General features: G+C 45.1%; 1 protein-coding gene across 2 annotated transcripts; it reads right to left on the reverse strand.

The window, feature by feature from the left end:
* Window positions 1–562: 562 nt before the first annotated feature.
* FDXR (ferredoxin reductase) lies at window positions 563–23,118 on the reverse strand. Of its 2 annotated transcripts, none has more exons than XM_066586329.1 (12): window positions 22,866–23,118; window positions 21,915–22,012; window positions 19,255–19,350; window positions 12,622–12,744; window positions 9,536–9,649; window positions 8,137–8,238; window positions 6,820–6,927; window positions 3,854–3,938; window positions 2,058–2,257; window positions 1,811–1,982; window positions 1,553–1,726; window positions 563–843 (listed from the first exon to the last, which is right to left on the reverse strand). In XM_066586329.1, the coding sequence occupies exons 1-12, from the start codon at window positions 22,945–22,947 to the stop codon at window positions 713–715; spliced, it is 1,485 nt and encodes a 494-aa protein (XP_066442426.1). In that variant the 5' UTR covers window positions 22,948–23,118; the 3' UTR covers window positions 563–712. The 2 variants fall into 2 exon arrangements, with proteins under 2 accessions (XP_066442426.1, XP_066442425.1); XM_066586328.1 differs by having other exon boundaries at window positions 1,553–1,729.
* Window positions 23,119–24,187: the final 1,069 nt, after the last annotated feature.

Below are 24,187 nucleotides of genomic sequence, written 5' to 3' on the forward strand. Positions count from 1 at the left end.
CTGGGGTACAAGCTGTTGGTTCTTAAAGAGACTCCGTCACCTACCTTTAGCCCTATAAGCTAAGCTTATGTGCTAAAAGTAGGTGACCCGCTGAGTCCGGGAACGAAAGTGTTATATTTGCCTCCCCCATTGCCAGCGCTGGAAGCCGCCACTCAATGCATTGAGCAGTGCTGCTAAATAGTCCGCCGGTTCTAATTTTACAATGGGCAGACTTTGCACTAAGTGGCAGCTTCCAGCGCTGACAACGGGGAGGGACAAATATAACACTTACATCCCCAGATTTAGTGGGTCACCAACTTTTAGCCCATAAGCTTAGTTTATAGGACTAAAAGTAGATCACAGAGTCTCTTTAAAAACCACAACACATTATCCCATAAGAGAGTGCTGAAAGCAGCATTCCCTTTAAGGGATGGACATTCAGGAAGCCACTTACAGGTGGCATTAAAGAGGTAGGTTTCTTCCTACCGGAAGAGAATAATCTTGTTTCCTTGGGTTTTCAAAGTATACACGTTCACAGGAAGAATTTTTTTTACATAAAATGGCAGAATAATCTAAAAATATATATATTTCAGCACATATTTATTAGCTAAAAAACTATTTACAAATATACAAAAAAAGAGGCATTTCAGGTTGTGTGAAGAAAGAAACAATTACTGTCTGCCTTTCCAAGTCCAAGACGTCAGAGCCTGAATATTTGGTGCAAGTGAACTCCTCATCGAGAAACTAACTGCAGCATCTCTTCTGTGTTTAGGATCTTTTCTCGGGGTTTTCCCACCTTCAAACCTTGTGCCGTCTCCACCGCATCTATCTTTTCCCAGTCGGAGAATGAGACAGGATCAACTCCTAGGTTAGAAAATACAATTTCCTTAAAGAGACTCTGTCACCTACTTTTAGTCCTATGGGCTAAGCTTATGAGATGAAAATAGGTGAGCCGCTAAGTCCGGGGATATAAGTGTTAGACTTACTTTCCCTGTCGTTCCGATGGCGTGAGTGCTGAAAGCCACGAGTCAATGCATTGAGCGGAGCTGCTAAGTAGGCCTCCCATTTGGAAAAATAGAACGGGGGACTACATAGCTCACACCAGGGTAACGACAGCGGAGGTAAGTATAACACTTACATCCCCGATTCAGCGGGTCACATACTCATCCCATTAGCTTAGCTTAACCCCTTCCCGCTCCAGTACGTACATTTATGTCCTGGAGTGTCAGGGTATGTATGGAGAAAGGTCGTGGGGCGACCTTTCTTCATACAGCACGAGCGTCAGCTGTTTATTACAGCTGATACCTGTGGGCAATAGCTGCAATCGGTCGTGCGGCCAATCACCGCTATTAACCCTTTAAATGCCGCTGTCAATTCTGTACGGCCCCCCCCGCGGTGTGATTGGGGAAGTCGTGCAGATTGGGGAAGGGCTAAAAGTAGGTGGCAGATTGCCTTTAAGGTTTGCAAAAGCAAACATTAAGAATATAGGACAAATGATTAGTCCCCAAGTCAGGTCAGAAAAACTGTAACATGACAAGAAGTGGAGAAAAATGGTAGATAATGCAAAACCCACCTCTGAGAAGGAGAAGTTCTCTTATTGCTGAGGCTCCTGGTCGAGAATTTGATAGGTTCAATGCCCCAGATTTTAGATCCTCCAACAGAGACTGAGCTGTGTCAAAACTGTCTGTCATTGTAGTTGTGATGACACCAGTGGGACCTCTCTTCACCCAGCCGCTGCAATACAGTCCTGCTAATAAAGTTCATGGAAATTTCTAGAATGGAGGCCATCAGTAATTCGTAATAGAAGTGATGAGAAGTGAAGAACACTGACCTGGAGCGCCCAGCACTCTGCCCATACTGTTGGGAATGATACCCTGCCTGGGCAGGAAAGGCACGCCTGGAGAGATAGGGACACTTCTATACCCAATGCTGCTGAAGATAAGGCCACAAGGCATATCCTCTGTTTCACCTGTAGGAACGGATACGGCACTCTCCCCAGACCCCTGAAGAACAGGAAGAATTACTTACATGGAAAACAGATTAAGCTTTCTACCTACAAAGCAAATACTATTTCCCACCTCTAGTCGAGTGACTGATAGTCGGACCCCGGACGCTCGTTTTCCATCCTCGCTGGGAAGCACTGCTATAGGGCTGCGGAAGAACCGCAGACCCCATTCTCTAGTACACTGGGCCCTACGGACAGCCTCTTTCTCTCCTGGTTCCTCCAGTGCTGACTTTACTAGCAGTTCTGTGAGTCGTTTCCTTGGCCGAGGGAGGTCTAAGAAAAATTATTAAAAAGATCAAAAACAGTTATGTTTCGAGGAATAGGTCATATATAGAACATAATCATCTGAGGGTACTCACAGGACAGGTATAATACAATACTATGGTCAGGGTTATTGGATAGTCAAGCAGAAAGCAAAACAGACAGATGGGGATCAGAGCGCACCTATCATTATGTCTGATCTAAATAGGCCCAAAATTCTGTGCTGACTAAATGTCAAAGAACTTCATAAGAGTCGGCTCTTTTTTGTTACAGTTTTCCTTTAACCTATTCTTAACATTTGATATCCATGTATGTCATAAGAAGCAGAGTCTGCTCCATATGCAGTGGACAGTCAGTGGTGTTGTATGGCCAACACCCGCCTGCAGTAACCATCTGCAGGACCCTACACATATGCTAATCATGTATACTGAACCCAGCTTTAAAATGTGGTTTATTTTCATCCTACTTCCAATATAGGACGTAGATGTATGTCACATGTGGTTGAAAAGAACTTGGAGCGGGCTCAGGAGCAAAGCACAAAGAAGGAATTTCCCTTTTTCCCCTCAATTAACCCTTTGCAATCCAATTTTGGATTCAGAGTTTCCTAGGAGGCTTTTTCTTTCTGCCATTATACAATGGCGCCATCTGCTGGCTAGAGCCAGTACTGCAGTATGTGACATGCCGAAGAGGCCCCCGAACAACAGAGCTGCCAGTAATCTACAGTAAGAATACCCTGTCGGACGTCTTCCGACATCGGATCTGTACAGCCTTCAATCAAAATGTCTTTAGACGTCAGACAGTGGATTGGAAAGGGTTAAACGCCACAAAATATTTTTGAGTTGTATGTTTTTTTTAGACGTTTCTCAATATATGATACGGTACATTAAATGGTACCATTAAAAAACACTAATTTTCCCCCCACAAAAAAATAACTCATCATCCACTATGTGAAAGGAAAATAAAGTTATGGCGAATGAAAAGAAAAGGAAAATACAAATGGCTGCTGCGGGAAGGGTTTAACCCTTTCCAATACACTGCCTGACGTTTTCCTACATTCTGATTGAAGCCTGTGCACGCCGATGTCAGAAGATGTCCGGCAGGGTATTCTTACTATATAGTGCAAGCCACTTTGTTGTCGGGTGACTCTCTGGCATGTCCCATACTGCAGTACTGGCTCTAGCCAGCAGATGGCAACATTGTATAATAGCAGAAAGAGAAAGCCCCCTAGGAAACCCTGAATCCAAAATTGCAGTTAAAAAATAAAATTCTGATTAGCTACAGCCACCACTAGGGGGAGCTCTGGAGCTTACTTTTAGTGACAATGGGAGCTGTACAAATCTATATGCTGTAAGGTATCTCTGTAACAACATCAGGCACCCAGAATGTTGGTTCACGTCATGAAGGTGTGAAGCAAATCAGGGGGTTAAAAACTCTGTAACAAAGAGGCTGATGGAGAACTATCAAATTAGTCATTAAGCGGTCCAGAAGGATGAAATAAACACTGGCCAAGCACCTACATATGGCGATCTTTATGCATGGCTGTAAATGTTTGTAGTTCTGTATTAAAGTAATCGGCAGAGGTCTAAGTCTTTGCTGATCTATCTTTACCTTTTAAAATGTCCCCCAGGCCTTGGAAATCTGAAGGGTCATAGATGGGGCGAGTTCCTGGAAGGTTAATCATCTCTCGCAATTCCTTAATTAACAACAAAAATTCTGCTCACAGCCGTGCATCTCATTACATTTTGGCAATTTTTGAATATGAAGGTGTTAAACTCTAATGTGAATCTCCCCCTTTTAACACAATGCCATTTTTAGGTCCAGATTACTGTAATGATGGATTAGTTAATATGTTTTTATGGCAGTCAGAGCTAAATGTTTCCTGATACAGAACCATAAATCCCTTGTATAGACATACATATGAGTCTACGTTGGCCTAAAGGGATATTCCGGGCAGTTTTATTTTTTTCTCACTTAATCCATCTTATTTTATTGAGTACATCTCAAATTGGCAATGCAGGTTATAAAACTTCAGGTTGAAAGACCTGGAAGAGGCGACATAAAATGGGACACGCAGTTCCCTATCAGAGGTTATACATTTAATTATTTGTTAACACAACATTGCAGATAGATTTGTATCGGAATATCGCAGCGGAGTCCGCCACGGCGTCCCCCAAAACCACCATACATACCACTCCGGATCCGCTATACGTGTCCCGCATGGAGGGCCGGCGCGTATGACGCACCCGCAGTGTCAGATGACGCAGCTGCGTATTCACGGAAGTATAGCGTGACTACAATGGAAGCCGGCTGCTTGTATTCCCGTGGCATATAGAGCATGCCGCGTTTTCTTTCACATTGTGGAATTCCGTGGTGGAATTCCACAGCATGAACATTGAGCTATTAGGTCCAATAGAACCCAATAGCTCCGGGGTAACACCGCGGATTTCTGGCCATGGATCTATTGTTGCTATGTGGTCAATGAGATAATTATCTGAATTGTCCAAATATGTTTGAGTGTACTCCTGAGGAGGACTAGAGGATGTGGGAATATATGACTTAGTAAATCATATGAGGTTCATGGAAAAAAGCCGGGCATTTAACTCTTTGCAGTACTGATGTCCTATCCTGAGGTTCACCACTTGGGAACCCCAGTGATCCATGGATCTCAGCCCCCACACTCACTGCAGCGGGCTGAATGTTGATAGCTCCGCCTGCATTGGGGTTGAAGTCAGCAGTACAATAGAAGGTATAGTTCCAATTCGTGTCAACAGGAGCAAAGTCAGTTCTGGCTCTAACAGCAATGCAGACATCCGGCCCCACTGCAGTGAGTGTGGGGGTTAAGATCAGCTGGCCGCCAGGGGTACCAAGTGGCAGACTGCTGCCAATCAGCTAGTGATTACCTATTCTTAGGATAACATATTAAACATATTGAGCTAAACATATATTTTTTTTTCAAACATAGGAGTTTATGGGAATGGATGGTTTCTGTTGGGCGTATACTTTTAAACCATTTTTTAATTTAAACTCTTGTGCCAGATATCTGGTAATATGTCGAGTTAAGGGACAAGTTGAAGGACAACACATCTCTAGATTGAAAGCACAACATTCTGGCTACCTGCAACAGACACTAGAGGGAGCTCTAAAATATTTTACAAGGTTAAACATCAACAAAAGTGCAATTAACTCCTTGGCTACCGCTAATGGTGGCTGCAGGCAGAGAGAGTTTATACCTCAGTATTAAAAAACCAACATATAAATTTCAACCAATTTAGGTTAAAATAAATGACAATAAAAGGGTTGGATATTTACTTTAACCTCATAAAAGGACCAAACGATTTTTTGGCAAATTAGGACCCTACAAAATGTTTAATTTTGCCAGTCCAGAACTAATAACTTTTCTATTCTTGTATCAATGCAACAACATGGAATCTTATTTCTTTTGCAGGAGAGTTTTGAAGTTTCAGCACTTTTATGTTACAGCCTAACAGGATTGTATAACACAGCCCTGGGGACTTTTATCTGGTTCCAGGTAGTCTCCATAGTAACGCCAGCCCTAGCTATCATATCACCGAGACTGGCGATCATAGGCTATCCTTGTATAGTACCGCAATTAGGTTTGATCACGGCACTAAATGGATTAATTGCTGATCCCAAAAATTATGGAAGGAGTGCAACTTTGTATCAAAAGCTGTTGTCTAGTCTCTGATCACATGGTGCAGCTACCTGAGGACCTTGCCGTATAATCATAGTATATGTCAAGAGGTTAAGGAGTCAAAGTTACAGAGTGGGTTTTCCGTGTACCACCATACGTAGGAAGATGATATACTAACACAATCCCTATCGTTTAGTGCTAACTTCCATCCGAGGTTGTCCTCACAGCAGTTAGGACTGGCCAAACGAATGCTGCTGTAATCACAGGATATTGGTAACCAACAAGATTCCTCTACAGACAAAGACAGCTTCTCATTCCCTGATTAAGATATTTAAAAGGAAAACGGTCATCTCTAAGAATAGAGAGATGGGAGAGTATAGGAGGTACATCTCCAGACTCCTTGGGTCCTGTTGATGACAGGTTCTCCAAGTTATTTTAACTGCTCCTGAAGCTGACATCAGCAAGGAGAAAGTAAAGGGCTGCAGTAAATAAATCTGCTCCAACTCTGCCGTCTATTGCAATGAATGGAGTGTACAGCCGGCAATGGAGCTACCACATAGCACAGGACACTCGTTCAATTAGATTTGAAATTACACAATTTAAAAAAAAAAAATCATATTTTAAGAGGTTTTTAAGGGTAGCACTAAAAGTATACTTTAACCACAAAGCAGGAAACCTTGACTATATGGTCAGTCCCAGAACTCCACTTCCCTCAATGTACCTGCAGGTCAACATGGCTGCTTACATGAGAATAGCAATGTGTTCAGGACATATTGCTCTTTGCTGAGTGAAAATGGTTCTAAGGGGTGCGTCACGAGAACTAAATTATAAACCCAACGACAACAGTACCGGAGTGAATGCAAGTTGTATACAGGGCTGCAGATTTGTTCTTTATTTAATCATATAAAAGCAGAAAGTGCACCTTTATTGTAAATGCCACTTGCAAGGGTCCACGGCGTCCAACTAACCAGACTTTCTTGACACGACTCTGAGATAGGGCTTCAAGAGCAGGCTGTGCAACGTCGGTTTTCTGCAAAAAGCCATTGTTTAGGCCATGTTACTGGAATAGGTGGAAGAATCAACAAACTTAAAGGAGCTGTACAACATGGTGGCCTTACTGTGCTGGGGTCCTGGGTTTAAATTCCACCAAGGACAACATCTACATGGATTTTGTATGTTTTCCCTGTATTTGTGTGGGTTTCCTCCCATTCTCCAAAAGATACAAATAGGTGAATATAGATTATGAGCCCCAATGGGGACAGATCCCAATATCAATTTATGTAAAATGATATATAATATGCATGTGCTATATAAATGAAGGTGATTAATATTAAAGGGGTTCTGACATCAAAAAAAAAAAAATTGTACTCACCTTGCCTGGCCTGGCCCGATCGCCAGGCATGTCCCCTCCAGCCGGCATCTTCTTCTGTGCCTTTAAAGCAGAGCAGGAGCGGTCAAAAAGACCGCTTCCTGCTCTGGTCCGTCCGTCAGGCACTTCCGAGGTGAACGGACGGACCGCACAGTGCTTGCTGTGGGCGGCCCGTCCGTCCTGCTGAACTCCGGAGTGCTGCGCATGCGCAGTGGAGACGCAGCCCGTCCTGACTCCTGTCAGAGGGCACCTCTCCACTGCGCATGCGCGCGATCCAGGAGTGGCGTGGCTCGTGCAGACAGAAGAGGAGGAACAGCGCCTGCTGGGAGATGACCCTCCCGATGTCAACAACAACAGAAGAACAGGTAAGTGTTATCTTTTTATGCTTTAGCAGCCATTAAACCCTGGGTTCCCTGGGTCCATTAGGCAGACCAGGGAACAATGGCTGCTAAAGCATAAAAACATTATTTGTGTCAGAACCCCTTTAAGGCTTGTCCACGGTTAGAAAAACATGGTGGCATTCTCTCGGAGTCAGCGCTACACCTGAGCAAGGAACGTCTCTGGTATTACAACTCAGCTCCAGTGAAGTCAAACAGACTGAGCGGCAACAACTCGCACTACCAGAAGAAAGAAAGAAAGCGGAAGCAGCTATGCTTTTCTAACCTTTGACCAAGGGCGTAACTATAGGGGATGCGGTTGCACTCGGGCCCAGGAGCCTTGGGGGGCCCATAAGGCCTCTCCTCCATATAGGGAGCCCATTACTATGAGTAAAGCATTATAGTTGGGGGCCCTCTTACAAGTTTTGCATCAGGGCCCGGGAGCTTCAAGTTACGCCTCTGCCTTTGACAACTCCTGTAAGTGTTCACTCACCTCCAACAGCTCAAGAGGGGAGAGCAGCATTCTTGCAATGTCCAGTGCTACATTTCCTTGTCCTAAGATTACAGCTGTCTCGCTGCTCAGGTCTGGGGATAACTAGAAGACAAAGTGCATCACTCATTCACTTCTATCAGATGTTCTGTGGCCCATGTACTTCATTCTAATGTGTATAAAAGCCAGAGGGTTAGAAGTTAGATTGATCCTATATGGATCCGAGAAAAACAAACACCTTCAGTGAACCTCCAGGCTCCCCCTAACTAAAGGTACTTTTACATGGGCCGATAGTTACCCAAATAATAGTCGACTGTTGACCCATGTAATCGTCCCCAGACAGGGTACTGAGTGAGAACATAAATGACTACTGAGCGACTTCTTGTTCAATGTAAACAATAGGGCTTGTTTTGTGTGAGAAGGATTGTATTTTTGATTGATACCATTTTGGAGTATATCTGACTTGTTGACTGCTTTTTATTGCATTTTTTGCAAGGTAGATGGATGACAAATAGCAATTCTGAAATTACCCATTATGTACATTTTACTTTTTTTTTTTTAATTAAAAAAGAGTTGTGTGGGGACATTTTCTTTTAAACACTGGATTTTTTTAAAACTAACCTTATTGAACAGTTTGTTTTTTTATCACAATTTTATAAGTCCCTCAAGGGGACCTAAAGATGCAGTCAGTCTAATGCTAGCATAGTACATTGAATTACTTCTGTAATGCACTAAAGAATGCATATTATGTCAGCCTATTAGATTCTGATGGGCTGAGGAACATGATAGACACAGTGGCCATGAGAACCCCTTGACACTTCGCAATTGCATCAGGGGTTGCCCATGGGTGACAGGGAGACCCCCCCGTCACCCACTACATGCTACGGACGCTATTGACCACAGCATGGAAGGGATTGAACAGTCAGGAACAACGTTTTCTCCATTTCCAGCCATTAAAGCAAGAATCTGGCTGTCTCTGTCCTGACCCATTTAGTGACTATCATGAAAAAGCCTATGGAAGCTCACAAATGAGTTAATACTATATTCTTGTTATGAGTACTAAGTGCTATCATTATTTACTAAAGCCCTTTATAGCTCAAGCAAAATTCCAACTGGAGACCTTGGATCATCCATGACCTTAACTCAGATTTCCATTGCAACATCTGTGTTGATATAAGCCCAGATCTAAGACCCACTCTGATTTATAGACTTCAGCACATTTTCCTACAGGCAGAGTTACTATAAACCAGATCAGATGCTGATCAGACAATTACCCCCTCAACGCCCGGACACCCAAACAAATGGAAATGTACTCATTTTTGGCACTAAATGCTTGTAAATCATTTCCTCTACTAATTCACAGGGCCGATGCACTGCTTGACAATACCCCCCAGTTACTCACATATCTATTATCTGGGAGTCCATTATACCAGCCCACAAAGTCTCTGGCTGAATATACCCCGGGAAGCTTCTCTCCAGGTATCCCTAGTTCCTTCTTATCTTCCGCTCCATAGCTCTGTGGGATCAAAAGTGAAGCAAAAAGGAGCAACGGGTGAAATAAATATGTAGATGCCTAGTTTAGTCATTCACATAGTTACAGTATAAGGTTGTGTCCGGCGTAAGGAAATTCTATTGTTCTTATGCAGCTGTAGCAGAGCTTACTAGTAGATTCTTTTAAAACCTAGTTAGACCTACAAATACAAAAAAAAGTTTTAGGCAGGTGTGGAAAAAATGTTGTAAAGTAAGAATGCTTTCAAAAATAAAGGGTTAATAGTTTATTTTTGTCAATTAACAAAATGCAAAGGGAATGAGCAAAAGAGGAATCTAAATTAAATATTTGGTGTGACCTCTTTGCCTTCAAAACAACATAAATTCATCTAGGGACTGAGCACATGGCTCAGTCAGCTGAGTGTTTCTTCTTATTTTTTTGTGCGCCTATGTGCGCAAAAAAATGCTCTCCGCGCATGTTGAAAATGTGCATAACAGCAGCTCCGTGGCCATTGCTTTCAATGGGGTCAACGCTACTGCCACTGACCCCATTGAAAGCAGTGGGATGCAGGCAACCCCTGCAGTAATTTTCGGGGAAGGTTTGAAATATAAGCCCTTCCCTGAAAATCATCCCTAGCTGCTTTAAAGAAAAAAATAAATAAATACATCATCTCTCCTCCACTGCTGGGGCTCCGGCACGTCTTCCCGCTGGCTCCCCGGGACTCTTCTGAAGCTTTTTCTCCTGCTATGGATTCAAAAATCCCCGCCTCCTGAAAGGGCTGTGCCTGATTAGCTGAGCGCTGACTCCAATTGGCTGAGCGCTGTGACCAATCACAGGCAGTGCTCAGCTGTCATTCAATGAATGGCTGAGCACTGCCTGTGATTGGCTGAGCTCTCAGCCAATCAGACACAGCCCTTTCAGGAGGCGGGGATTTTTAAATCCTTGTCAGAAGAAGCTTCAGAAGAGTGCCCGGGAGCCAGCGAGAAGACACGCCAGAGCCCCGACAGCATTTATGTTTTGTTTTTTTACAGCAGCTATGGATGATTTTCAGGTGAGGGCTTATATTTGAAGCCATTCCCCGAAAATCACTGCGTGGGTTGCTGGCATCCCATTGCTTTCAAGCAATGGGATGGCATTGTGGTCCTTTGCCACAGCTGTCACCACCGCGGGGAGTCCCCTTGTTACTGAACACTGTGACAGGGCTGTCAGTGTTTAGTAATGAGGGAACTCCCCGCGAGGAATCTTTACACGCAGCACGGAACTTCCTGGCGCACGGATGTCCTATCTTTTGCGGGTGCAAGTATTTTCTGCCTGTAAAAGACGGACATATGAACACACCATAGGAAAGCAATGGTTCTATCAGACGCGCTTTATTTTTGCACACATAGGTGCCCACAAAGTCAAGGATTTGGATACAGTGTTTCCCCAAAAATAAGACACTGTCTCATATTAATTTTTGCCCACAAAAGAGGCACAGTGTCTTATTTTCAAGGGTGAGGGCGAGGGACTTATACTCACCTGGTCCGCGGCGTCTGGATCCCTGGCACTGCTGATCTCCGGTGGCGATACGGCAGGCTGCAGTGTCCTCGCGTTCAAACAGAACTCTCCTTCTGGTGAAGGGGCTTTGAATACCCCGCCTCCAGCAAGCGAGTGCTGTGATTGGCTAATGAGCGCCGTGGGTCAGCCAATCAGAGCTGGCGCTCGATGAGCCAATCACAGCCATTCAGTGATGTCAGTCTCCGATTGGCTGGCCCTCGATCCAATCAGAGCGCTCGCTTGCTGGAGGCAGGGTATTCTAAGCCCCGTCACCAGAAGGAGAGTTCTGTGTCAGTGCAGAGGATACGGCAGCCTGCTGCAACCATGGGGACTAGCGCAAGAGACTCAGACACCGCCGGCTAGGTGAGTGTTGATGTTTTATAATTTTTTTTCAATTTGCTAGGGCTTATATTTCATACCCCTTGAAAATAGGGGTAGGGCTAATTTTTGGGGAACACTGTACCAATTTGAAGACAAAAGGCTGGTCACACCAAATATTGATGCAATTTATATTTCTCTTTTGTTCATTTACTTTCCATTCTGTAAAAAAAATAAACTAAACTATTAAGGGTGCTTTCACACTGGCTGGCATTAGCCCGCAGGACGCACCCAAAATCCGCAGCTGCAGAATTCCACACCAAAATCCACAGGTAGCCTGCGGATGTTGGTGTGCAATTTACTGAGGCTTACAGTGTGTCCTGTGGGCCAATTCCGGCCCGTGTTAAAGAACCCCAACACTTCTACTTTTAAAAGCGTTCTTACTTTGCTGAAATGTCATATGAAATACAATAACTATTCTGAGCACTTTAGTGATTATGTATGAATATGCAGGTATTTTAATTGAAGGTCGAGGTTATTTCTAGCATGGTGCATTTCTCCAAGGGGATTTTCCTACATGTGTAAGAGAAGCCATCAAGTATCAAGATTGGGGTGAGCACTGAGACATCCATCTATCCCGAGAAGAGAGGGGCACAGCACCCCTGTTCTCATCACTGTGGGCTCGCTGCAAACACTCACCGTGATGTGGAGATTGAGTGGAACAGCAGTCGCACATGCACAGCACCGCTCCATTCATCTTAATGGGGCTGATGGAAATAGCTGATCACTTGTATTCGGCCATCTCCTGCAGCCCCATTGAAGATGTAAAGTCAATCTTCGTACAACCTCTAGAACTGTTAAAAAGTAACACAGGTCTCCAGGTGATTGTCATTTTGTTGTTAATAAAGTTAACTGGAAAAAAAACACCACCCAGAGGAGACAGGAAGAAGAAGAATAGAAGAGCTGCTTCTACACGGACACAATTTAAATACAAGGAAATCCCAAAATTGCATGATTTCCTATTTTATAACTAAATTTTAAAAAAAGCAAAAAAACACTATAGAAAGTGAACAACCCCATTACACTTCTAACAGGAGACAAAACATTAGCACCATCTGAGGCATCCTACTGAAGTAATCACTTACCAACACTATGGCATGATAGGCTCGTTGCAGTTCCTCAACGGTTACATCTCTTCCGACTGTCACATTTCCTAGGAAGTTGCAGCGCTCAGAGCGGGCAGTTTGTGTGAAAGTGTTAATAACGTTCTGGAAGGAGATAAAATGCATGCGTTTACTGATACGTCAAGTCTAGAGATGAGCGAGCATACTCGGTAAGGCAATATACTTGAGAGAGCATTGCCTTTTTTGAGTACCTGCTGGCTCGTCCCTGAAGATTCGGGGGGGGGGGGGCGCGGGGCAGCGAGGGGGAGAGTGAGAGATCCCTATCTCTCCCTCCCGATACCCTCTGCAACCCCCCACTCACCCCCGCAGCACCCCCTCCCCGAATCTTCAGGGACGAGCCAGCAGGTACTCGAAAAAGGCTATGCTCTCTCGAGTATATCGCCTTACCGAGTATGCTTGCTCATCTCTAGTCAAGTCCCATTTATTATATATATTTTTTAAGACTTTCCTTTCAACCCCTTTAAGGATGTAGCCTAGTTTGGTACTTAAAGGGGTTGTTTGGAGGGTTTATTTTTACAACATTCAGGGCTCTTGCACACTTGCAATATCACTGCGGTTTTTAACGCGATAGTCATCGGAAAAAAAAAAATAGTATCGCAAGTTGTGCTGTGCGATTTTTGTGCAATGCGTTTAACATTAGAAAGTCCCATTGGCCTTCATGGAAAAAAAGGCGCAAGAAAAACGCAGGTGTGAAAGAGCCCTCGCAGTGCAATACAAATACCATACTAACTTTTTTCTGAGGGTCGTTATAACTACTAAAATACCAAAGTTTTCTTTTTTATGAATTTGGACTTTTGCAGTAGTGCATACCAGCTCGGACCTACATCGCTCTCGCCCGTGTAAACAGAGCCTCCACCTCTATAGTGGATAGAATGCAGGGTTTCTCAGAGCTGGTGCTATCCGTAGACCAGCATGGGCTGATGAGGTATCGGTCCCGTCACACTAATCCGATCAGGACCCGGATGCGGCTGGCAATCTTGTGTATCTGGACTTTTGATACTCTGCCGCATAAAAGGTTGGTGCATAAAATTTAGATGCTGGAACTAGCAGAAAACGCTTGCAAGTTGATGAATAGCTGCTCAGTAATAGAAAGCTGAGGACGGTTATTAACCCTTTCCAATCCACTGTCTGACGTCTGAAGACATTCTGATTGAAGGCTGTACAGCTTCGATGTCGCATGACGTCCGGCAGGGTATTCTTACTGTATAATAATGGCTGCTCTGTTGTCGGTGGGCCTCTCCAGCATGTCGCATACCGCAGTACTGGCTCTAGCCAGCAGATGGTGCCATTGTATAATGGCAGAAAGAGAAAGGCCCCTAGGAAACCCTGAATCCAAAATAGGATTGCAAAGGGTTAATGGTAGATATTTAGGCTGGCTTCACATGGACAGAAGAGTGTTTGCGAGCGCCCGAGCGCTGCGCATTTGCAGAATGAATGATACATTTTTGCAAGTGCATCGACTCATTTTACTGTACTTCGTGCCTGCAGGACATGTTCATTTGCCCGCGGCAAACAGACACGCCGATTAAAATGGCTAATTAGTTCCAGATGTGTTCTTCCTCCAGTGGAATTCTGGAGTGTTTCACGCATCACCTTGTGTATTGGGAAAGCAAAAGGTTTTGGCAGGAAAATGTCAAACTATAATATATATATTATTTTTTTTTTTTCTTTTTTTTTTTTTTAATTGTAGATATATTTTTGAATCCAATTACCCCTTAATTTCCACACATTTATATATGCATAAGCATAATAGACCTAGATCAAAGCGTTACCCCACCCAAACCATACAGTTAATCATAACTGTATATAAACAAATCATACTCTCCCCCATCCCCAACAAAACAAATTAAGTCTAACCTGAATAAATGTAAGTTTATGCCCAGCGGGATGAGAAAACTAACTTTATTATGCACTATATTGTTAAGTCTACTAAAACTGATTTGGGACATTGGCAGCCAATAAACGTAACTTCAGCAACAGAAGCCAGGCAGCTGCTGCCAAGGCAAAAGCTAAACAATCGTGTGATGCATCACAAGAGACATCGATGCCCACAACAAGAATATAATGTTGCCTTTTTACAGATTACTAGTCAGGCCTTACATGGAATATTGCGTCCGACGACGAACACCCATGAAAGACCTGGCTCAACTGCAGCGAATACAGCGGAGTGAACTAAAGCACCAAGAAAGAGTAGAAAACTTTTCGGCAATCCTTTTAGATCAACACCAAAAGTTGAACTTTAGGAACTTAAACCATAACAACTATGCCATTATGTGGAACCCGCCAACCATGAAGAAGAGACAACAGCTGCGGTTTTAACAAGTATAGTGATCCATGGAGATCTAGTTTGTAGATGGTCATAAATACACCAATTTATACGATCCATGAACCAATAACTGTCGAGCAGTGGAAAAATAAAATTGCCTGTGGGTAGATTGTACCAAGATTGGATCAATTGTTGCGTGCTGGCCAATAATCTCGCATTTACGGAGAAGAAAATGTTGTAATAAAGTCATGACTTGAACGGAGGTGTCCTAAGGAAACTTACTTATTTCAAGCACCGTGATTAGAGATGAGCGAGCGTACTCGGTTCGGGTGTTTTTGAACTCAAGCACTGCTTTTTCCGAGTAACTCACTACTCGGACAAAAAGATTCGGGGGGGGGGGGGGGGCGCCGGGGAGAGAGCCCCCCCTGTTCCCCTACTACTACCCCGGAAAAAGTGGTGCTCGAGTTCAAAAACACCCGAACCGAGTAGATTCGCTCATCTCTAACCGTGACATGTTTGCATGTATATGATTTGCATCTCTTCTTAGCCACATCATGGAGCGTCTTGACACTGTTTAAAGGGACAATCGGAGTCCAAAAAATGTTTTCGAAGCTATTCAGCTTGCCATAAAAATTAAAAGAAGCCATATGCTCCTCACCTAAGCCCCTGCCAATCCCGTTCCACCAATGCCCAGTGGCCTACTGGTCCTTACTTTCAGCTGCAGCATTGATGACGTTCCAACAACGTAGTGAGTTGACGATTGGCTGCGGGAGCCACTTGTCCATCATTCATGATCACTACAGTTGGAGGTGAAGAGCGGTGAGGGACTGAGGTCTGGCAGAATGCGGATGGTGGCAGATCAGTGAGGCGACGATCACTGATTTTATTTTTACCGTGGACTGAGTAACTTTTATCCTGAGAAGACTTTTATCCTTGCATAACCCCGTTAAAAAGAGAACACGACTGTCCATGTCACTGGCTATACTGGAAACGACATAGCTGGTCAGGATGTGGCAGCTTCTTCTGCATCATTAATATGCAGAGATTGAGAAATAACTAATCTGCATTCAATCTGGCAATTTGGAAAACTTCTATTCTAGTGGTTGTGTGTTTAACATTGACATTTCTGCTGAAATCTGGCCAACCTTCAGAGAATAGCCCCAATTAGAGGGCTGTGTGACGTTAGGAGACACCTACGTTCCACCTACGTGAGTCCTTGCTAGAGGTCTGTATCTTATCTGCAAGGCCACAGACTCTTCAAGGGCTCCTCTTCTTATCTCACACATACAGCCTTTCATATCAGCTTCCAACCCTCCAGTCACTCCCAACATACCCAAGAGGAATCAGATCAGATCTCTGGACAGCTCAAGGTGATACTTCCAACTAGTTCGACAAATTTAATGTATATCTGATGCAAATTTCACAATCCTATTAACAGAGAAGTCCTTAAGATAAAGGCACGTGTCCATAAAGTCCCGCTAAGCTGGTCAAAGTCATTACAATGGTTCTTAAAGCTGTGGTCGGGAAAAAAAACCAAAACGATAAAACAAGCACTGATGCCGCTAGTAAAACACATGACCACAGAGGACTCGAAGACCGCAATGGTCAGGTGCAGAAATGTCAGAGGGAACCACCAAAGAATGTGCGCTAGACTGGTGGGGGATTGAGCTGTGGCCTTTTTTTTGTCATTTTATAACATATTGGCTCAATCATATTTATAAAGGGAGCCGATTCCCTGAGGATAGTCTGTAGTGTTATCTGTTTTTTAGTTGCTTCAATGCAGCCTAGATGAAAAATGAAGCAACTTTGTAATAGTTTTTGATTAAAAATGTCCTACTTTGTTTTCTGCCGTTTTATCAGAGGTGTAACTTAAAGCTGCTGGGCCCCAGGGCAAAATCTGGAACTAGGCCCCCAACTATAAAGCTTCATTGATAGTACTGCATTGCAATATGCCGAAGAGAGACTTTATCGGTCCCCTAAGGCAGGGGTCCCCAACTCCAGTCCTCAGGGACCACCAACAGGCCATGTTTTCAGGATATCCTATAGTAAGAACCCCTGTGGCAATGTCTGAGGCACCGACAATAATTACATCACTTGTGCAACACTGAGGAAATCCTGAAAACATGACCTGTTGGGGTCCCTGAGGACCGGAGTTGGGGAACACTGCCCTAAGGCTCCAGGGCCTGGGAGCGACCGCACCCTCTGCAGCCCCTATAGTTACACCCATGGTTTCTATACAGACCTATACAACGTCATACCTTGTGTAGCATGATCTTGTAGTCATATGATCGGTCCCTTATGTCTCGGTACCACACATTTGTTAGCTTAGCAAGAGACACAAATGTAGCATCCGCCATAAGAACCAATGTGGCACATTAGCGTGAGGAGGGGGTGAATGAATAAAAAGAAAAATTCTGCAATGTTGTGTTTTTCAATGTTAACGGCGTTCCCCGTGCAGTACACACGAGGCGAACATTATTTTGCGGGTCTGTACAATTACTGCTATACCAAATTTAAATTATTTTTATTACTTTTGCAAAAAATGAAAGTATATTTTTTGGGTATCATCATCTTTTGACATACATGGCTTTATTTTTCCAGCCGCGGAGCTGCGGAGGCTTGTCATATGTGGGGTGAGTAGACCTTTTTATTGGGACCATTTTGGAGTACATAAGATTTTTTGATCGAGTTTTATTCCATTTTTTGGAGAGTGGGGTACCATGTTTGACTTTTTTCCACACGGGGTTCACCATGTGAGTTTAAATAATGTGATCATATTATAGTTTGGGTTGTTACAGAGTCAGTGATATCAATTGTATATTTTTTTACTTTTTTATATAATGAAGCATTTTTAAATCGGGTAGAGATTATGTGTATTTTTTCCCAAAAACAAAACATTTCATTAATCTCTTTTCCTTTTACACTTTTCTTTAAGTCCTACCATGGATTTGGGCCTTGTGATTACCTGATTGGTGGTATAATACACTGCATTATTTCTGTATTGCAGTGCAATATGCCTATCAGAGTTACGCTGACAGGTACCCTATTACTATTCGGTGTAGTAAGATGGCAGATCAGGTGGCCTACAATAGGCCTCTGCCTCCCAAGACAACTCATCAGCAAGCATTCTCCTTCTGTCTAACCACTTAGATGCCACAGTAAATTCATCTAAGGAGTATTCCATGTCAGAGGCTTAATGTTGTTTTCAATTTTTCACGCACCCATTAGATAGATGAAAACTGACAATCTGGTGGGGGTCTGAATGCTGGGACCCCCACAGTTCCCGAAAAAGAGGATCCGGTCAGTCTCCAAGAAAACAGAGTGGAGGTCACACAGGTGCACCACTGCTCCATTCATTTCAATGAGAGTGATGGAGAATGTTGAACATCCGAACTCTTACATCTCCAGCACGCTCACTGAAATGAATGGAGAGGCAATGTGCCTGTGTGACCGCCACTCTGTTCACAAAGACCCACTAGACCCCCGTTCTTGGAATTTGTGGGAGTCCCATGCGTCGGACCTCCACCGATTTAACAGTTTTCACCTATCCAGTGGATGGGTGAAAACATGAACAAACATTAAGTCTCCAGGATACCCCTTAAAACGATCCGAATCTGAGTTATTGTGAATCCCCACCATTACAGGGCAGGGTGACAGCGGTATAATATAGCCAGTACCCCAAGGGGAGAGGGGGCAAGTGGGGGGGCGAGAGGGGGGCGGGATAGAAGGAGAGAATAAACTACTTATACTGTATCACTTAAAGTCACAATGTATTACATACAACCTTAGGGCTGAAGGGGTTAACTTACACTTCCAACATGTTAAAAGGGAACTCTACTCAAACTACAGCATTTGCCAAGTTAATTTTTTCCTGAGATGATGATGAGTTTCTTCCAGCTTTATGCATAAGATATCTGCTGGAATGTTCCTGGGCTATTGCATAGGTTCCTCCCACATGGGCCTATGCCAATTAAAGTCAGTGGGCACTCAATTAAAGTGCCTTCACCCTTCATATAGGCTGATGCACACTGTACGGGAAGTGAAGAATTGTCAAAATGACTGTACATCCTCCGAACACTTATTATCGTCAGTAGCAGATCGCCAGGGAGAATAGCTGGCAACAACGATTATGGCCGACGCATAAAGGATGCCATCAGCCGACATATGAGTGTTTGCTCGCTTGTCACCTGGTCTGATCACTGCCTTAATGATACAACGAAAAATCAGGAACGATCATATGAACGCTCGTTTTCCTGATCAGCCCGTGTAAAAGGGCCTATACGAATATATCATGCAAACAAAATATCACACTCATAAGTCATACTTACTTTCACTTCTGGATGATCCGGTGCCACGCCAAAGCGGACCAAGCCGAAGGGAACAGGCAATTTCTCATAAATATCCACAATGGCTTCTGAGTGGTGCTGCAAACATAAGATAATGCTGCAATTACATCATATAACAGGTGATGACTTTATTCAGCATTTCACATTTAAAGGGGTTGTCCCACCAGAACAACCTATCCCCGATCCACAGGATAAGTGACAAGCGTTTGATTGCAGGGGGTCCCACCTCCTGGACTCCACTGATTGGGGCTCCTGTGTTCCCCTCTATGAATGAGGTAGCCATCGGATGTGAGCACTCCATGTGACTGCCAGAGATATTCATGACCTATCCAAAAGGATAGACTATCAAGATTTCAGTCCTGGAAAGCCCCTTTAACTAGAAGTAGTTTGATGCTTGGACAACTGTTGAATGAACATCACGTTAATGATGGATTCACAGACACAGCCATACACATCTTGGTCCATATTGGCTATTAGAGTTGTCCAAACTCATCCTACATCACGCCGGAGAAGGACAAACGATCTTTCTGGTAATGGTCTTTCAGAGAAGGATCTTTTGTAAGAACTTCAAACATAACTGACCATTCATCGGTCGGCTAGATCAGTGCTCCCCAACTCCAGTCCTCAGGGACCCCCAACAGGTCATGTTTTCAGGATTTCCTCAGTGTTACACAGGTGATGTAATTATTGTCGGTGCCTCAGACATTGCCACAGGTGTTCTTACCATAGGAGATCCTGAAAACATGACCTGTTGGTGGTCCCTGAGGACTGGAGTTGGGGACCCCTGGGCTAGATGACTTCACGTAACAAAACGTACATTGGGGAACGTTCACACCAAGTCGATTTGCTGCAGCTGAAAATATCCACACCAGATTTCACCCTTTCAATTGAATTCAAATGGAAGGAGTGAAATCTGCTGGGAATCTACACCAAATGTTAGGGATTTTGACAGATTTTGGTGCGGATGTGCTGTGGAAAATCCCACCACAAATCGGCTACATGTGAACGGACCCTTGAAAACGTTCATTGTTATCAACGTAATCTAATGTGTGTGGCTACCTTCAAGGTGTCCGTATACATTAGTGGAATGTCAGTTGAACTCAATGATTTCGATAGGACTGGCTGACCATTGTCCAGACTCTCCCCCAATGACACATATCGGGGAAATCTACCACAAATTTTAACATGCTGATCCTTTGTTGTTATGGCAAATAAGCCACTACCAAGTGTGTCTGGTGCAGTTTAGTCTACGATCTCTATTGAGAATCCATCACACTCAGCCAAGCATGCATATGTATGGAGGGGGCTGGAAGGAATACCCGTCAGCCAGCAGGTATCTAAGGTGGATGGCCATCTTCATGTACACTGACCTGTGGGTCATTCCAGGACAAATCACCCAAAGGGTTAACACTCCCATCCCACGGCCATCTCCACTTTTTACGGAACTTTGCACATTTGTTCGTTACTAGAATGTTTACAAAAATCTCAATATTCAGGCCCATTCGAGTCAAGAAATACAGGGGGGACAAAGTTCACCAAGAACCATCATTTTAGATCATTCCCATCAGAGATACTCTTGGGCGTAGGAAGGCGTGCAGGGCGTCATTCCCTTCATAATATGTAGATTTATAACTAGAGATGAGCGAGCATACTCGTTAAGGCGATTTATGAGAGAGAGCATTGCCTTTTTCGAGTACCTGCTGGCTCGTCCCTGAAGAGGGGCGTGGGGGTGAGCGGGGGGTTGCAGAGGGGATCGGGAGGGAGAGAGAGAGATCTGCAAAACAAATCGCGGCATGTTGTATCTGGCTGCGTGCTCTCAGATCACAGCCCCATTACTTTCGATGGGGCCAGCCGGCCGCAAATTAGGGAAAACAAACGACAAGAATAGAGCGCTCTGAAGTGTGCAGATAGAGAGGTGATAGAAATAGTCTGGAGGGTAGACTTACTTGGTTGGGGAGTTCGTGGACTTCAATGAACCTCCTCACAAATCTGGTTGTCTTCTCAAATATCCCACATTACATCCAGCTGTCTTTATTGTTTATCACACTCCCCATACGACAAACCTTGTAGCACAAGGGGCACAGCGCGTTTCGGAGTACTTATGTCAATTTTGCCGCCTTTTCAAGCATAACATATCTATGACGCGTTTCGGAGGACTTACTATCTCTTCTGCCTCCTTTTTCAAGCAGGACATAGATAGATTATGCTTGGGAAAAAAAGAGGCAGAATTGACAGTAAACCCTCTGAAACGCGTTGCACCCCTTGTACTACACAGTTTGTCCTATCGTGAGTGTAATAAGCAATGGAGGAGCACCTGCTCTCCTAAAGACACCTGGATGTAAAGTGGGATATTTGAGAAGCCAACCTGGATTTGGGAGGAGGTCCGTTGAAGTCCACAAAGTTGTCAAACAAGTCAGTTCACCCTTGTATCCGATTTCTCCCACCTCCCTATCCTTCGGGGTTCTTGTCCTTTGTGTCCCCTTGAGCGATGCATCCTGGAATGACCCATGTTGTATAAACCTGCCGTATGGCGCCCATAGCCTACTTCACATCTCCAAGAAGTAACCCCCGCCTCGCCCGCTACCTGCTGAATCAGTAGATTGTACCTATATCCCGTGGAGGCGGCGGAGAGCGCTCCTTACCTTCAGCAGGTGCTGGGCGGTGTAGAACCCGGCCGGGCCGCTGCCAACCACGCAGATCTGCGGCGTCGGGGACTTGGAAGAAAGACTTCGTCCTGCACCTTAATATAACACAATGCAACACATTAGTGGTGCGATATACAGTATATAGCGCAAGATCCAGCCGGAGAACCGCACACATCACACCGCGCCGATGAGGAGCAGAACTATTAGGGCCCTTCACACTGGCGGATATGCTGGCGCAACACTCAGAGAAGGGAACCATCCATATCAATGGGTCCGTTGGCATTTTGGTTGCTCAAGAAAACCCAGAACCCAGCCGGCTCCATATTACTGCCCACCAAGGGTCCCCATAGAAGTCAATGGCGGTGCGCAAATGTGTGCAGAAAGTCATACGCTGCGTAATTCTGCTGGAAAACACACATCTGGAGCACATTTAATAAGTTAACCCTTTCAAGCGGCACGTTTTTGTTTGCCACGTGCAAATGAGCAAGCCGGCGGGCAGAAAAAGGGCAGTAAAGTGCGCCGATGCGGGCAAAAATGCATCGTCCATTCCGCTAATATGTAGTTCTGAGGCACGGGCAAAGACACGCACGATCGTGTAAAGGAGCCCTTAAAGGAGCCACCCCAAAATACAAATTTATGCCAGTTAGGTATAAACCGTGGGCAGCCTGTGCCAGCGCCTGGCATAAGGTGTCCTGCTGCCAGATGTGGGGTGCACCTCTGCGGAGCGAGGGAATGCTTGTTGGGGTCACACACTGCAGAAACGTCTGCGCCGGGAAACCCGTTCTAGTCTGGCGCACGGCGACAATCACAGGGATTACTGCGGCCCGATAACCGGGACCTCTGCAGTGAGTACTACAAGTCCCAGCAAGTCATCGCATAACCCACACTACGGCAGGCTGACCTGCTGCGACTTGTAGTCCTTCCCCCAGCCCCCCGTGCAGCTCTCACCCAGACGTCTCGTGGTGGAAAGATTCCTTCCGAGCAGAGGACAGCGAGGGAGCCGCCACATCCAGCTACACCGAGGAGCCATGCCGACTGCCAGGCCTCACTGCACTCACGGCCGAGGGAGAACCTCCGCCCCGCCCCGGGTCCTCCCTGCCGGCGAGGCTGAACTCTGACAGCCGGTGTCGTGTTACCATGGAAACAGCCGGCCCCAGTAATGGCGTAGGAGCCGGTCACCAAGGCCTTGGACTTTGTCCTCGCCCTCTAGTGTGAGAGCCGCGGTACTACAGCCGTCTCAGTGACGTTCACAAGCAATGCGTCCAGCCGCGGCAGGCACGTCACGTGGTCTCACGACATACCGGCATTACATCTATCACCTCCCTCCAACACAGAGGGGCAGGTTGCATTATAGTTGGTTGTCAGGCCCTTCGGTGTGAAGCCTCGCTCTTTGCTTTTCCAACAGATTTTGATGCGTTTTTTTAGGCAGAATGTACTGTGGTGAACATACCCGAAGGGCTTAATCACATGAGCACATCTGAGCCGTGTGTTACGGCCCGCTTACACACACAGATAATCTTTCAAAACACTGAAAGATCAGCCATCGTTTTGCATAAAGTACTAATAGGCACTAATTGCTATAAGCACTTTATCAGCTTCATTTGCATGCAAACGAGCTTCTGGGAGCTGTTACAGAACTCAGAAGGAGCTGCTCAGAGTAAAACAATGTAATCTCTAGCTCCCTGTGGAGAGCTCAGCACCATGGACAGCAGACACAGCTTGCATACTGCTTATCAGCTGTTCTGCTGGCGGGGCTGACAGCTGAGAACAGCTGATACAATGTTATAAGATGTAATCAGCTCTCCCTGGCGCATATATTGTATTTCAGCAGGAGTTCAGTAGCGCTGAGCGATTCCAGCGACCTCATTGGTTGTTGGGTACACACCCCCCTTTGGAGATATGCACGCGAGTGCTAGTTCACGAGACCCGCGCGGGGATGGGGGTGGGGGCGTGCACGACTGCTACCTCACGAAGCCCCGCGGCCCCTTAAGTAAGCGGTAGCAGGGCCGTAGGAGGGTCGGCAACTTGTACTCTGTTGGCCGAATGCTATGAGCCCCTTGCAGGCTGCTGCTGTTCCCTGTTGTGAGATCAGCACAGCGACTCCTGGTCAACTTAATGTACCGTGCTGTGACCCCCCCCCCCCCCCCCCCCCGACCGTCCGCACCGATCCACCCTTCAATAATAAGGCTGGAAGAAGTATATCCCAATCGGCAGATCCGCTACATCCCCGTGTGTCTTATTATAGAAGGCTGGATCGGTGCGGACAGTTG

Source organism: Eleutherodactylus coqui, chromosome 13 (genome assembly GCF_035609145.1).
Source record: "Eleutherodactylus coqui strain aEleCoq1 chromosome 13, aEleCoq1.hap1, whole genome shotgun sequence".
Lineage (NCBI taxonomy): Eukaryota > Metazoa > Chordata > Amphibia > Anura > Eleutherodactylidae > Eleutherodactylus > Eleutherodactylus coqui.